This window comes from Calliopsis andreniformis, chromosome 5 (genome assembly GCF_051401765.1).
Source record: "Calliopsis andreniformis isolate RMS-2024a chromosome 5, iyCalAndr_principal, whole genome shotgun sequence".
Taxonomy (NCBI): domain Eukaryota; kingdom Metazoa; phylum Arthropoda; class Insecta; order Hymenoptera; family Andrenidae; genus Calliopsis; species Calliopsis andreniformis.
Genome location: NC_135066.1, coordinates 1,858,274 through 1,872,407, shown reverse-complemented (window position 1 = coordinate 1,872,407; position 14,134 = coordinate 1,858,274). Strand labels below are relative to the sequence as shown.

Sequence of the window (14,134 nt, the reverse complement as noted above, 5' to 3'; positions counted from 1 at the left end):
TTTAACTAAATTCAGGTTTCTAACTTATATTACAATCACTTAAATACTACAAAAATTACATTTCCTTGAAGTCTAACTTTACATAACTTTTAAACAATTGGTTTAGCTTCTTGTTCTTCACAAGGTATCTTACTTATTAATTTGTACATATCATCCTTTAAGGTATCTATTATATTTTGACACTCTTGCATTTCAGTTTTGTATTTATTGTGCAGTTCTTCATATCCATAACATGCTTTCTCCAATTTCTTTTTCGCTTCCGTTGGTTTCATGTATTTCACAGAAAGTCCTAAGAGACCTTCCATGTGTTGTATATGCCTCCTTGCATTCTTCAGTTCTTCCCTCAAAGCATTCAGCTCTGCAATCAACGCAACATTTTCCTCTATCGTTTTATCCACATCCTTAACAGTACCGGCTGTGTCGTGAAAAACTTGTCTTTTAAGAGAAGCCACTGTCCTTTCGAGGTGATCTCTTTGCTTAATAAACTCGCATTGTGCATCTAAATCAGCTTTCCGGCTACGCAAGAATTCGTCACTGGAACTGTATTTGTGATACAATTTTGTCACGGCAACTTTCAATGCTTGCGGTTCTTGTACAAGTCCCGACGCATCGAGCAAGTCCACTCGAATTTGCTTCAAGAGCTGCTGACATCTTTTGTTTCTGTGGAGCTCTTGTTGCTGTTCGCGCCTGGCGGCTCCTAATTTTTCTCTCAATTCATACAGCTGTAATTCTAAACTAACATTAGTCTGATGAAGATTCACAAGTTCTGTTTCCATATCTCGAATCTTCTCTTTAAGTTCCCTGATTTCTTGATCTCGCGGTTCTATTTGATTTTTCAATTCCGTGATCTTGTAGTTTAATACGAATTTAAATTTCTCCAATTCTTGATTCGAACGCTTCAATTCGTAGATCTGACGCTCCCTGTCTTGAATTGTAACATCTCTCTCACCGATGTCTTTCTTTAGATCCTCTTTATCCTTCTCCAATTCTTGAATCGTTTTTTGGAAATAACCATACTCGCTCTGGACTCGCTGTACTTGTCGTTTTAACTCTTCAACGTCCTTTTGGGCGGCAGCATACCGATTACGTATCATTCCAACTTCACCCTTCAGCTGCAAATTCGATTCCCTTTCTTCGTGCAACATTGTTTCATAATTAGTCTTTAACTCCAGTATTTCCTGGTCAGCATCATCCTCTATTTGAGTTGTCATTTCTTCGTGTACTCGAGCCTGCTGCAGCATTTCATCCTTTGTTTGCTCTAATTGTAGATGTTTTTCATGAAGAAGAGCCTCGTATTTGGTCGTCGTTTTTTGTAACTCATCGACACGATATTTCTCCAGATCTTCTAAACGTTTCTCATAATTTTGGCGCATGGCGTTCATATTATTTTCGAGAGCTAGATACTTATCGTACTCTGTTATAAGTTTAGCGTGGTAGTTTATTTCCACCTGCTTCATTGTTTCTTCATGACCCTCCTTCATTTTCACTATTTCGACATTTATCGCGTTGATCTCGTTTTTGTGACCTTCCTGTAATTTAGTTATTTTGTCTCTCAATTCTTCAATGGCTTCACAATATCCTTTATGCAGGTCTCGTATTTTATCATTATTCTGAATTTCTATTTGACGCATTTTATATGCATGTTCAGTCTCTAGTTCTCTCATTCTTGTATTCAGGTCATTAATCGTTTGTATCTTTTCCTCTAAGTCAGCTTTACTGATTAACACCTCGTTTGTATATGGTAACTCTTTACCCATCTTTCCTTTTGCTTCAGGATAGTACAATTTCCAAATGCATAAACTACCGTCAGTAGCAACAGATACTAAGTACTGCTCATTATAAGACAGAGCAATCTGTATAAAAAAAGACACAAACATTAAAATTCTTTATAGAATAGTATTAAAGTAGATATATCATTCTACCTTTGTAATATCAGCAGTGTGGATGTGAAACTCTACAAACTGTATTGGTTCTTGAAGTGGAAACTTCACTGATAAAATAATACCACCAGAGCAAATGATGAACAGAGTTTGATCTTCTCTTCCTAACGCCATACCATACATACTCAAGCCTGGTAAATTATATTCGCGTACCTAATTTCAATATTTCACATTGCTTTTTTATATTACCCTACTGTAGAAAGAGATAAAATATATGAATGGGGTAACATATTACCGTACTATCTTTTATTTCACGTATAGAACTATCATTAGCAACGCAATATGATATCGTTTCATCAGCAGACAGAACGATATCGTTTAAGTTAATGCCTCTTAGAATTATTTCCGCTGATCGCTGACCAGTACTCATATCCCATTGATATATGGCACCTTCGGTACCCAATGTCAGCAGTTTTGTGTCTGTTTGTGACCATAGTAAAGCCCTTACTCTACTAATGTGTCCTTTTAAAATAAAATGGTTAACAAAACCGATAGTTGTATAAACTCGTACAATATTTTCGCTAACAGCGGCAAATAAGTGACCACCATGACTGAATGATACTGTTTTACAGCATCTTATGGAAAATTCTTCCATAGGCAATAGATCATCTATTAATATGCTCATAAAACGTAACTTATCGCTAAAACCAATTAGGCAAAAAAGGCCTGTAGGATGCAGAGCAATTCCACAAATATCTTCTGCATACTGTTTGAGCAGAATCAACTTCCCTGACTCAAAATCCCATAATCTTATACTATAGTCAAGTGTTCCACAGGTCATGAAGATTGATTTCCAGGAACACATTGAGAGACTGCTTACAGGTCCATAATGTAAGGCGTGACCCATAATTTTTAGTTCATCTGGTTCTGGGTCTACATTTAAATCCGGTCCCCACATTCTTGCATAAAACAACTGAGGCCATCCTGTTGTAATTATCAAACGATCGTAGCTTAAATTAATGTTTATGGAATTAATTTTATATAAATCTTGATTGTTATCGCTTGATATTTGTACTGGGATTATATAAATATTTCTCTTTCTATATTTGTGTGAGCCTTCCCTTTCAAAAACTACAATTGTTCTGAAACCATGTGCATATGCAAATCCCTTTTGAAATGCAATCAAGCAACGAATATTGTTTTCCCATTGTCCATCTGGTTTCGTATCCAAGCTTGTTAAAGAACCAGTGGAAGGTATTACATATTCTTCTCGAATTCTGAGATTCATGGTCATTGTGTCAGACATTTTATAAATGTTTTTTAAGTCTCCATTTTCTAAATAAAGAATTCGACCATCTTTAGTTCCAAATAATAATCTATCTGAATTCAACCAAGCCATGGAACATCCAACTATATTCTCTGCTTTAGAGAATCCATATGGCCGCCATACAGTTTCAGACAAAGTTAAAAATTTGAATATATGTGGACCCCCAACTGCGACTACTCCTGCATCAGATGGATTACAAGCTAATAACTCAACAATAGCCACTGGATTTTGAGGATTGCCTACTTTGATACTAGATTCCACTTTTCCTTTTTCCCAGTTATAATAAAGCATCGTTTGATCAGGTTCTCCTGTAACAGCTGCTAGATATTTATTATCAAAACTGAACCCTATGCAACTGAATTTTGTTACATCAGGAGCGTCATAAGGTATTCCAAGAAGTCTCTTCCTTTTCAATGTTTGCAAATCGTAAATGGCTATGGTGGGCTTTTCTCCAACTTCACATGTAGCAACATATTTCCTTCATAGAGAAATGTATACATGAAAATAATAGATAAAAATACAGATTTTGTGAATGCTTACTTGCTAGGTGTAACTGCAATTATATTTATCTGACTGTTATCCGGTAATCGTAAAAATCTTTGCCGATGTAGGGGAACATTATGAACTGCTATTACACTTCCAACAGGGTACAAGATTTCAGCATCCGTAATATAATGTGCATTTGAAAGTATGTCAGTTTTTAGACCATAAAATACTCTAGGTTGCAACGAAACAGTCATTCTGAAAATTAACTTTTCTTCCGCATTCAAAGATCGAAAAAATAATTTTTAAATTTCCAAAAATGGAATAAACACATGCGTCACTACGCGTTGTTTATATTTCCGTAGCAACATGTTTGATTAACATTCAACACTAAAATCATATATATTATTCTACATATTTGTAAATATATTAAAGAACTTTAGTCGGTAGTTAATTTTTATAACATATTCCTAAGATTTAATTGATCAATTACATTATGGCAAATAAATCTTTGAAAAAGGATTTAATATAGTATATCGTAAATCTCGATATCTACTTCGATATGTATTCAAAATTTCCCGGGTCTTATATTCCTTCGATTTCTTCCTAACTTCAGGCAGTTGTTTGAAAGAAGGAGGGGAAAGCAACGTGACAAAAGTGTACACAAAAAACGATTCCAATGTGTAACATGCAGGCACAAGATTTTGACAGCACATTTATTTTACATTTGCAAATCTGTAAGAAGTTGATGATATTTTATTGGTAGAGGTGTTTCACCTATCCATCATCTTCTACGAAAAAGGCAGTATTTTATACAGAATTTGTAGCCTAAATTTTAAAACACGTTTACGTATTGTACTTATTTATAATTTATTATATGAGTGCACAATGTCAGAAGCTGCTAATGAAGGAATGAAAGCAGACACCATTGACTTTTCTGATGCAGAGGTTTGCAAAAAATGTGGGCACCTATGTAATCCATATAATAAACCAGCTTTACGTTGTAATGGGTGCTCAAAGAAGATTCACATAGAATGTTTGAAAAGAGGAAGCGTCCCAGTGTCTTTTGTAGGAGATGTATTTTTTGAATTGCATTGCTGCCATTGTAGCCCTTTTGGTGAGGAAACAGTAGCTCGTAATAAAATGCCTTGGCTTAATGTTATTGTATTAACATTGTACAATCTACGTGAAAAATCAAGTGGTATCAGTAAAAGAGGATATTTTCATTGGAAGTCTGATATCAGTACCTTTGTGGACCGTAACTGGGACTATTTATTTAAAAAAACTGTGTAAGTTGTTACATCTATATAATAATAAGACAGAATATTGAAACACTATGTGTATTTTTTGTTAATAATATGTTTTTTATAGTAAAAGGAAAAAAAATTGGATTGGAACTATATCAGGGACCCTTTCTCACTATAGTGGAATTTTTTTTAAATCAGGAACAACAGAGCTAGGAGAATCTGGTTGGTGGAGATTGATAGATAATGATCCACCTGAAGTTCTGATAGCCAAAAGTAACAATAACATTTGTAATTTTTATATAAAGCCTTTAAAAAGTGTATAATGTTATTTATAGCTTTTGCTTACAGATGAAAAAATGATAATGGATCGTAAAAAACAGATTGGTAATCAAACAACAAAACCAACAAACAGACTGCCAGAAAGTTCAGCGCAAGTGGAACCTTGTGTTCCAATTAAAGAAGACAGTACTTATGAAAATGAATTGACAAAGAATGAGGAATATTTTTCACATTCACAAGCTGATATGCAGCCTGATAAAACACTACTAGATTTTTTACTTGAAGAGGATGAATTAAATAGTGTGTATATGTATATAGAATTGAAATTAAAAGTACAAAAAACATATGTGTAACATTTTTTTTTACATTTCAGATATGGAAATTGAAGATGATACAATCTTGAGTGAGCAACATGATACACCATCTTTGTGTGATTTGATAAGGGATTGCCAATATCAAACTAACAATTTCCATTTTTCTCAACTGTTGGATGATTTTGCATCTGATTGGGCATCCAATACAGATACTACATCTGAAACTCTTAATAACATTAAAATGGAGCATGTAAAGGAGGAAGAAGAGGAAGAGGAAGAAGAAGAAGAGCAAGATGAAGAAGAGAGTAGTGATAGCATGAGTTCTGTTCAAGAGCAACCACCCACTTCTTTATTTACAGTAACAAGACATCGGCCGTGGCCGTGGCAAAGAAATTGTGTTATTGGTAAATACTTTGTTTTATATTCTATATACTTTTTATATTCCTATCTTCTTTTATATTCTTTTGTTATAGAAGAGAAAATTCCAAGAATGACGCACCAAGAAGAAGCGTATTTACTGCAACAAGTGAATAAGCCCTCTCTTAATTTAGCGCCACCAAAGATTAGACGATTTTACCGAAAATTAGCTGTTCGAAAACTAAAAAGGGAATATGGTTTACCTATACTAGATATTGATAATTTTGGTTTTAAAACAGAAATGCCTGATAAACCCTCAAAAGACTCGGACAGAGTCTTGGATCGATTCTTTGGCGACGATTTAGGATCATACGAACAACGACTACAAGGATACAATGAACCAACAGCTGTACATAGTCCGTACACAAATAGACTTTTAAAGCCATTTATAAGAAGAGATACATCGTGTCGACCTTTATGGCTAAGAGTGATGGAAGAACTGCGTGTAAAAGTCAATAAACACAATCCGAAGTGGAAGTCACCTCCGACAGCATCGATTGATTATTCTTATGTTAGGCCGCAGCATATACCCGCAATCAACAGTTTATGCAGCCAATTTTTTTGGCCTGGCATTGACTGTAAGTAAATCTACCAATTGCATAACTACCCTATATATAATTATCTTTAATTTCTATACTTAAACTGGATTGCGTGTTAAGTTTTTGTTTAGCCCAGGAAACTAACGGATATTGTACTATTTCAGTGACTGAATGCTTGCAGTATCCCGACTTCAGCTGCGTTGTTTTGTACAAAAAGTTAGTCATAGGCTTCGCAATTTTAGTTCCCGACGTTGGTTACAACGAAGCGTACATTTCATTTTTTTTAACCCGACCCGAGTGGCGCAGATCTGGCATAGGAACTTTTATGCTCTATCACCTGATCCAAACGTGCATGGGCAAAGACGTCACTCTACACGTTTCAGCTACGAATCCTGCATTAATTTTATATCAAAAATTTGGCTTCAAAGTGGAGGAATTCGTTCAAGATTTTTACGACAAGTACATGCCTCCAAGTTCTCGAGAATGTAGGCACGCATTATTCTTACGATTAAGCAGATGAGCGTGCAGACGTCAACTGTGATTTGTAATGCATCTGCGAAATATATATGAAGCTAACTAAATTGTCTCGACTTTAATTGGTAGCTTTACTATAGTAAATTGGATATTTCCTTCGCTTATCATACTTTCGCATGTCTGTGAAATTAAACACTAGGGTCATAAGAACATATAAATCAATTTTCTCGGAATTTTCTACAGAATTCGATTTGATTAGCAAAGAGAGGGGAGAAAGAAAAGGAACTTGCATTAAAATCAATTAGCTGCACTGATATGGCAAAACATCGACGTAGTTTCTCCTTCGACAAAAAAACGTCGATCAAAGCGTCATCCCAGTCTATGTAAATATCAGAAAATATAGATAGTTACTGTTCCAGTACCAATGGTACTGATAAAGTGATATGGCAGAAAAACGTAGACTGATGAATTACTTCACGTTCTTCAAGTTTCATGATCACGGTGTATATAGTCATCTATATATAGAGAATTCTTAACAGATACGATATATCTACACCCGGTATATATCAATACAATCCTCAGCTAACTTCAGACCCCAACAGTGACATTATTTTCGCGAATATTCACGTTTCATTATCAAACTGAAAAATTACCAATTCCTCGTGAAAAACTACAAATTATTATTGAAAAATATCGCGACAATTCATAATCATTATTCCCTCACCGATATATTCTAATTGTCTTTCATAAGACCCGCGCATGCCACTGATCACGATTTCGATCTGTAATCAAGAGTGGGGGTTACTGACGTCATAAAATAAGTGCTACGGAACCGTAGTCGACCCATTCTCGAAAGTTCCGGAAGCCACCAGAACGAAAGTTTGTATATATGGACTGCGCAGCTTGCGCGACGCGACACTTTAGTACGTGACGAGAGGTGTTAAATGTTGTTTCGACGAATCTGTCAGAAGCGAACGTCTTGTCGATCTTGCTAAAATTTCGAAGGAAAGCTCAGTGAACCAGTGATCAATTGGATTTTTCGAATCGTCAGGGAATCGCGGCAACAACAGCGGTAAGTAAATCGCGTCGAAGAAAAACGTTTCGAACGATCGCTTTCGTTCTGGTCCGATTTCTGTCAGATGTTCGCTTGGGGGAAAAATGGGTGGCCCGCGGTGGGAAGTTGTTCGCGTACGTTCCTCGACGTGTTATTCCACAAGAGATATCGGCAGGGTGGAGATCGTGGGAACAAGGGCTATCGCCTACAGGGTGGAATTTATTTTTACGCTACTCGAAATCGTTGCACGCTCGTAGGAGCGGATACGTTCGTCGCTTATACGGCGCTCATCATTGCCAGAAATAGATATCGGTGAGGGATACATACGTGGGTGTGCGTAGAGAGGCATCCATGCTACTTTTCTCGAGAATACGCGGAAAAAATGGCAGATCGTTGGCATTATCGCGCTTAGTATCACCCTGCCCATTGTTTCACCTGTATCTCGGTCGTCGGGCGAGCCAAGTACGTCTCGTATTTCCGTGATAGTAACCAACTCGACTCTGAAAAAAAGTACGATATGGAAACTACAAACCTTATCTTCTGATCGTTTAGAACTTCAAATCTCGCGTAGACTTTTTAGCGAGTCATATCTTGTAATAATTGCACTGGTCATCTTTGGAAACGTAGGTAGTATGTCTTAAGTTGGTATTTGTGCTAGTATTGTACTTTGTGCAATAAGTTGTACGAGACAAAATAAAATCGATGACCCAAAAATCTCGTTGTCGAATCTTTTAGATGAAAAAATATTTTTGCAGTATGGTGACGAGTCCGTGAGAGATGAAAGAGTTCCTTCTGTCGTGACGTCGAAGTCGTACTTGAAACTTCTGAAAGATCCGTACTTTTATGGTCACGTTGCGTTAAATATCGTTTCCCGAATCCGATGATACAGAACTCTGTATATCCTTGAAAAACTGTGCTAGTAATGATGTAGTAATATCGTGATATCGACGAAAATAATATGTCGGACAAAACTGAGTATTTTTACAGTTAGTGGTTTTAGAATAAAACAGAATGACGGAATGCTATATATTGTATCCGACAAAACTGACCGCGGGAACGATTTAAGAAGATTGATATAAGTGCGCATAATTGAGCTTCATGACAATTTAGAGGGTTGCTATAAAAAGAGATTAATCGAACGTAATCTATCAATTATGAAAAAACGTTCTTTTAAAAAATGACTACGTTTGCATTAAAAAAATGTTTTCTATGTTTCAAATATAAATAAGCATACCCAAAGCATATGTTATGCATTTGGTATTAAATATTCTGTTCTCTTGGAACTGTTGCAGATCGGTAATCAATGGGGAAAGATTATTACAAAATATTAGGCATAAGCAAAAGTGCCAGTGATGATGAGATCAAAAAAGCTTATAGGAAATTGGCTCTGAAATATCATCCTGACAAGAACAGAAGTGCTGGTGCAGAGGAGAAGTTCAAGGAAATAGCTGAGGCATATGAAGTACTTTCAGATGCTAAGAAGAGAGAAGTCTATGACAAATTTGGAGAAGAGGGTCTAAAGGGAGGAGCCGGCACAGCAGGAGGAGGTGGAGGTGGCACAACATACACTTTCCATGGAGATCCAAAAGCAACATTTGCTCAATTCTTTGGCTCTGCTAGTCCCTTCCAAGGATTCTTCGAATTTGGAGGACCTATTGGAAACAGAGTATTTGGTTTCCATGAAGATGATATGGACATAGATGATCCACTTGGTCTGGGTGTAGGACCTCAACGTCAAGGTGGCCAAGGTGGAGCTTTTAGGTCACATTCATTTAATTTTGTAGGGCCTAACTCTGGCAGAGGAGGTGGCAAAGATCGGGCTCAAGACCCTGCTATAGAGCATGACTTATATATCACTTTAGAGGAGATTCTACGTGGTTGCACGAAAAAGATGAAAATCTCCAGGAGGGTTGTACAACCTGATGGCACCACCAAGAAAGAGGATAAAGTTCTCACAATTAACGTAAAACCAGGATGGAAAGCCGGTACTAAGATCACTTTCCAGAAAGAAGGTGACCAGGGCCGTGGAAAAGTTCCAGCAGATATTGTCTTCATCATTAGAGATAAACCACACCCCTTGTTTAGAAGAGAAGGCAGTGACATAAGATACACTTGCAAACTGAGTTTAAAACAAGCTCTTTGCGGTACAGTCATTGAAGTTCCTACACTTACTGGCGAAAAGATCAACCTAAATTTAACAAGAGAAATTGTTAAGCCCAATTTGGTCAAAAGGATTCAAGGTCATGGCCTACCATTCCCAAAGGAACCATCAAGGAAAGGTGACCTCCTGGTTTCATTCGACATAAAATTCCCCGATATGTTATCGCAAAGTGCTAAGGACATATTATACGATACTCTACCAAATTGAACACATAAAATGAAAGAAAAGCGTATGGATAAATGTCATCACGCAACGACAGTCCTCTAATCGTCCCAATTGACGAGAGTAAACACTCGTGTACGTTCTAGTACATAATGCGTGGTTAGAGAGCTGTGAAAAAAATTTGTCGAGGTGAAACAAATAATAATTTTGTCTTACAATAGCTAGGAAAAATGTGATCTTCACATTAGTCAAGTGTAAAAAAGATCAGTTCTTTCGATTTCAGTTTAGACAGGCTTGTTTTCGTTAGGACGGTAAACAGAAAAAAAAAAAAATAATAAAGAAAGGATAAGTTGCTTTTGTAGTACAATGGGAAATGTACATTGCCTCTACACGCGGGAAAAGATCCTAAAATACTGACTAAGATTAAATATATTACATTAAGTTATGCGGTTCTATAGTGAGAGAGAGTGTCTGTTGCGGTGCAACACTGTATGAATGCGATTTGATTATTTCGTTCGTTCTGTACATTCGGAGTATGTATTTCTTAAGCAACTGGTTGTATGTATGTATACATGTGAATGTACGTGTGATATGTATCATGTCGATAGTGCATACGAGTAGCGTGCCCGATCTGCGTGAACGAATAGTTTCTGCGAAAATATGACAAGCTGTACCACCATCATTGTGTTCAGGTCATCATATTTTTTTTTCTATTTTGAGACTTGATTTACTTTCATTTTTACTGGAATATAAACATATGTATTGTTGGAATGTGCGTAAAATTTTTTGTAGGAACTCGTAAATGTTTACATTTTTTTTATTGAGGACATTCACAGTGATTAGTGGAACATTTTGTCATATTAATAGCAGATGTGCGTATACACATAAGCATCTATTTGTAATATTGAGCTGTTTTTCTTATGTCATGCGTCATCTTAATTTTAATGGTTGGTTAATTATTTGTACGCCAAAATAATATCGATACATAATTAAGTTACATGATCTGTATTTTTATTTGATCCTTTTTGTCTCTCGATTCGCTCCTACGCTGGATATAACGTTGAGACACTCCTAAAATAGCCGCGAAGTAGATGACGTCATCGTTCTATCTCTTGAGATACTTTCACACACAACGCTATACCGAAAGAGTATTTCAGTGAAAATACAAGTACATACATAATTCTTTTTTCGTACCTATGAATTCAATTTTTTCATATTTTTTGTATACAATATCTCAGAATATCAATGCATTTACATTTTGTATTGAATACATAAAGTAGAGCACGAATAGAGGAAACAAAAATAGGGTAGAAATGATAAAAATAGCTCCTACATATTCATCTCTGACGCAAAAAAATTATTTTCGATACAAATGCGAGTAAACAATAGCATTCCTTACAAATATTCATCGAGACGATTGAATTCGGAATAAATAAAATTGCATACAGATACATGAATCCTCATTTCAAGACAAGTTTCCTTACTCTGAATAAGAGATAGTGATCGTATCTCATCAAATAAGGAAGATTCTAACAAAATAATACAATTTGAGATAATAAATAATGTTAAAAGAGAGCAAAAATGACAAAAAAACATGAAGAACGTATGAAATTATTGATCAGTTACTTTTTCATGAAATATTACAACTCAACTTGCCAGTTCAACATAGTCTTTATCGATCCATTCGTCCTCATCTGGCGGAAGACCAATACTATGGGACAAGGAGGTCAGGAGGGGTAAACCATCCGGTCCCAAGCTATGATATTTAATGACCTGATCGTCGAGATGAAGTCCATTGGGATGGGCGTTCTGAGGACCAAACCTGATATCGTCGTATCGGCGGTCCTTCAGCAGTGTTTTCTCAAAACGAAAGCTCTCCGGCAGACAGTGATGCTGTCGACAAAAATAATTTCGTCCCTCCTCGGCGTGGCACCATGTCCCATCTGGAAAGTATGGGTCAAGGCCAAGGTCGTTTAATTCCACGCGCGGCGTGTAATAAAATGCTATGTCTTTCCGTCGACAGAATATAGCGCAGGCCATCCATGGCCTTTCGGGTTCGTGCGGCGCCTGGAAACCACCACCCTGGCCGTCCAATCCAGGCAGCCTTTCGCTGAACTCGGCGCACCTGAGTTTAGCGAATTCGCTGATGCTTCTGCGCTTTTTCTTGCACAGCTTATCGTCCCTGCAGAGGACAACGTCATAGTACAACCCTTGACATTCGCTTTCTGAACTCCTAGGCGAAGGTGCTTTGCAGTATCGTCGTCGAACTTGAGCACCAGTGGACTTCATAAGGCATCCACTGGTACAAGGACCTAACTTCCAGTCGCTCCAATCTCCTGGTTGGACCAGATCAGGAGGAGACTGTAGTGCGTTTTTACACTCACCACCGCGACATTCTTTTCCTTGTGCACAATAAGTTCCATCTAATGCGGGACCAGCAAAGTAGAAACCGCTTCTGTGGGGAGTTATACACTGCAAGGCATTGCAGGCTTCGTACAGGGTTGCAAATGTAGCATCTTTGTCACGCAGCAAGATCTCGCATTGCTTTTTGGCGTTCCACTTTCTGCCAGGTAGATTAAAGTGTCGAGCATGGTCCAGTGGACTGTTTATCTGGGAGCTTGGCCTGTCTCTGAGGCAAGGTTTCATATAAGGCAGCTTTAGAGCTAAGTCGCGGCTACATTCTGACCAAATAGTCTCGCCGTGAGTGCCTCTACTTGCTGACATTATGTAGCCATCCTTTGAACATGAATTGCCAGTTGAATCGTGATGCATTCCTAAGCTTTTTCCAGACAAGTTCATCAATTTAGATGTAAAACTGTAGTTGCAGTTTATATGCAGGTAAACAGTAGAATAAATAATGTTAACTTACCTGTGTCCAATTTCATGTGCAGCTATATAAACAGATGTAAACCCACTTGATGGAAAAGGTTTTCCAAATTGATTTGTTACACCTAATTCAGCAATGACACAAGAATACTGTTCGAAGCACAGACCATTCACTGTTGCAAGTCCCATAGTAGCACTGTTCCTTCGTCCAGCTTCCACAGAATATAAATCTAAGCCAGACACATATAGCCCTATGTCCCAGTGGTTGGGATCCAATTCATCTGGAGGATTCAGCCTCTTTGCGTAGTTACAGAAAGAGTCTAACAAACTCCCCCTTTCTCCACCAAAATGTGGCAGGTCTACTGGTTGTTTCTGCATCATGTCTAATCTCACAAGGGAGATATCAATTGGAACTCCTAAACTTGGATGGTGATAGACTGCTTGTACACCGTTTATGTAGGCTAGAAGCATGTCGCGCATTTCTTCATCGTTTCCATTAAAATAGGGATAGAACGTGTTATATCCAGCTTCATCAAAGAACACTGCTAATTCTAATGTTAGAGTATCTTCTACTGCTTTCCCTCTTAGCTCTTCAAGTAATGTCTCAGCCAAATCCTGATTCGTTAATTTATTATATTTGTAATTGTCCAGGTCGTTATCAAAATACATGGAAGAAGTATATGCTCTTTTGACAAGGTGAAGTTTTCCCGAAGATTCAGCACTTCGTTTGATGTAATTATCGTCAAATAATGAAGCTTCTTCAATTTGAAGCGGAGTAATTTCAAGAGTGACATTTTCCAAGAAGATGAATCCATGCTGCCATAAGAAAAAGTGTTGCATTTCAAGGTACTCTTCTTTGTAAAGCTTTTAAACATTGTTCGATCATGATACTGACCACTTGCTGCTCTTTACAGAGACTTATAGCCGCTGAACTGAAGTCATTTCTATGAAGATAATAACAAGGAACTGGT

At 37.2% G+C, this 14,134-nt stretch overlaps 4 protein-coding genes across 7 annotated transcripts; 2 read left to right on the top strand and 2 right to left on the bottom strand.

The window, feature by feature from the left end:
* Positions 1–77: 77 nt before the first annotated feature.
* Positions 78–3,966, bottom strand: Tous (testes of unusual size). Its single transcript, XM_076378094.1, has 4 exons — positions 3,748–3,966; positions 2,176–3,685; positions 1,923–2,093; positions 78–1,853 (listed from the first exon to the last, which is right to left on the bottom strand). The coding sequence occupies exons 1-4, from the start codon at positions 3,945–3,947 to the stop codon at positions 90–92; spliced, it is 3,645 nt and encodes a 1,214-aa protein (XP_076234209.1). The 5' UTR covers positions 3,948–3,966; the 3' UTR covers positions 78–89.
* Positions 3,967–4,336: 370 nt separating this feature from the next.
* On the top strand, positions 4,337–7,719 carry Atac2 (Ada2a-containing complex component 2). Of its 2 annotated transcripts, XM_076378732.1 has the most exons (7): positions 4,337–4,807; positions 4,890–4,977; positions 5,062–5,210; positions 5,286–5,516; positions 5,590–5,934; positions 6,004–6,525; positions 6,651–7,719. In XM_076378732.1, the coding sequence occupies exons 1-7, from the start codon at positions 4,579–4,581 to the stop codon at positions 7,004–7,006; spliced, it is 1,920 nt and encodes a 639-aa protein (XP_076234847.1). In that variant the 5' UTR covers positions 4,337–4,578; the 3' UTR covers positions 7,007–7,719. The 2 variants fall into 2 exon arrangements, with proteins under 2 accessions (XP_076234847.1, XP_076234846.1); XM_076378731.1 differs by having other exon boundaries at positions 4,337–4,979.
* Positions 7,720–7,878: 159 nt separating this feature from the next.
* On the top strand, positions 7,879–11,334 carry LOC143179481 (dnaJ protein homolog 1). Of its 3 annotated transcripts, XM_076378742.1 has the most exons (3): positions 7,879–8,032; positions 9,307–9,726; positions 9,799–11,334. In XM_076378742.1, the coding sequence occupies exons 2-3, from the start codon at positions 9,318–9,320 to the stop codon at positions 10,380–10,382; spliced, it is 993 nt and encodes a 330-aa protein (XP_076234857.1). In that variant the 5' UTR covers positions 7,879–8,032; positions 9,307–9,317; the 3' UTR covers positions 10,383–11,334. The 3 variants fall into 3 exon arrangements, with proteins under 3 accessions (XP_076234857.1, XP_076234855.1, XP_076234856.1); XM_076378740.1 differs by having other exon boundaries at positions 9,307–11,334; XM_076378741.1 differs by lacking the exon at positions 7,879–8,032 and adding an exon at positions 8,185–8,326 and having other exon boundaries at positions 9,307–11,334.
* Stl (ADAMTS metallopeptidase stall) lies at positions 11,139–14,008 on the bottom strand. Its single transcript, XM_076378733.1, has 2 exons — positions 13,207–14,008; positions 11,139–13,116 (listed from the first exon to the last, which is right to left on the bottom strand). Exons 1-2 carry the CDS (start codon positions 14,001–14,003, stop codon positions 11,985–11,987), a joined length of 1,929 nt encoding a protein of 642 aa, XP_076234848.1. The 5' UTR covers positions 14,004–14,008; the 3' UTR covers positions 11,139–11,984.
* Positions 14,009–14,134: the final 126 nt, after the last annotated feature.

What these genes read in the sequence shown, in the direction of transcription:
- Stl (XM_076378733.1), bottom strand. Translation starts at nt 14,003, where the DNA reads ATGCAACACTTTTTCTTATGGCAGCATGGATTCATCTTCTTGGAAAAT. An exon ending in GCACATGAAATTGGACACAG is followed by an intron (nt 13,117 to 13,206) that starts GTAAGTTAACAT and finishes GTCTGGAAAAAG; the next exon opens with CTTAGGAATGCATCACGATT.
- LOC143179481 (XM_076378740.1), top strand. Translation starts at nt 9,318, where the DNA reads ATGGGGAAAGATTATTACAAAATATTAGGCATAAGCAAAAGTGCCAGT.
- Atac2 (XM_076378731.1), top strand. Translation starts at nt 4,579, where the DNA reads ATGTCAGAAGCTGCTAATGAAGGAATGAAAGCAGACACCATTGACTTT. An exon ending in TGAAGAGGATGAATTAAATA is followed by an intron (nt 5,517 to 5,589) that starts GTGTGTATATGT and finishes TTTACATTTCAG; the next exon opens with ATATGGAAATTGAAGATGAT. An exon ending in TTTTTGGCCTGGCATTGACT is followed by an intron (nt 6,526 to 6,650) that starts GTAAGTAAATCT and finishes GTACTATTTCAG; the next exon opens with TGACTGAATGCTTGCAGTAT.
- Tous (XM_076378094.1), bottom strand. Translation starts at nt 3,947, where the DNA reads ATGACTGTTTCGTTGCAACCTAGAGTATTTTATGGTCTAAAAACTGAC. An exon ending in GTGAAATAAAAGATAGTACG is followed by an intron (nt 2,094 to 2,175) that starts GTAATATGTTAC and finishes TATTGAAATTAG; the next exon opens with GTACGCGAATATAATTTACC. An exon ending in ACACTGCTGATATTACAAAG is followed by an intron (nt 1,854 to 1,922) that starts GTAGAATGATAT and finishes TTTTTTATACAG; the next exon opens with ATTGCTCTGTCTTATAATGA.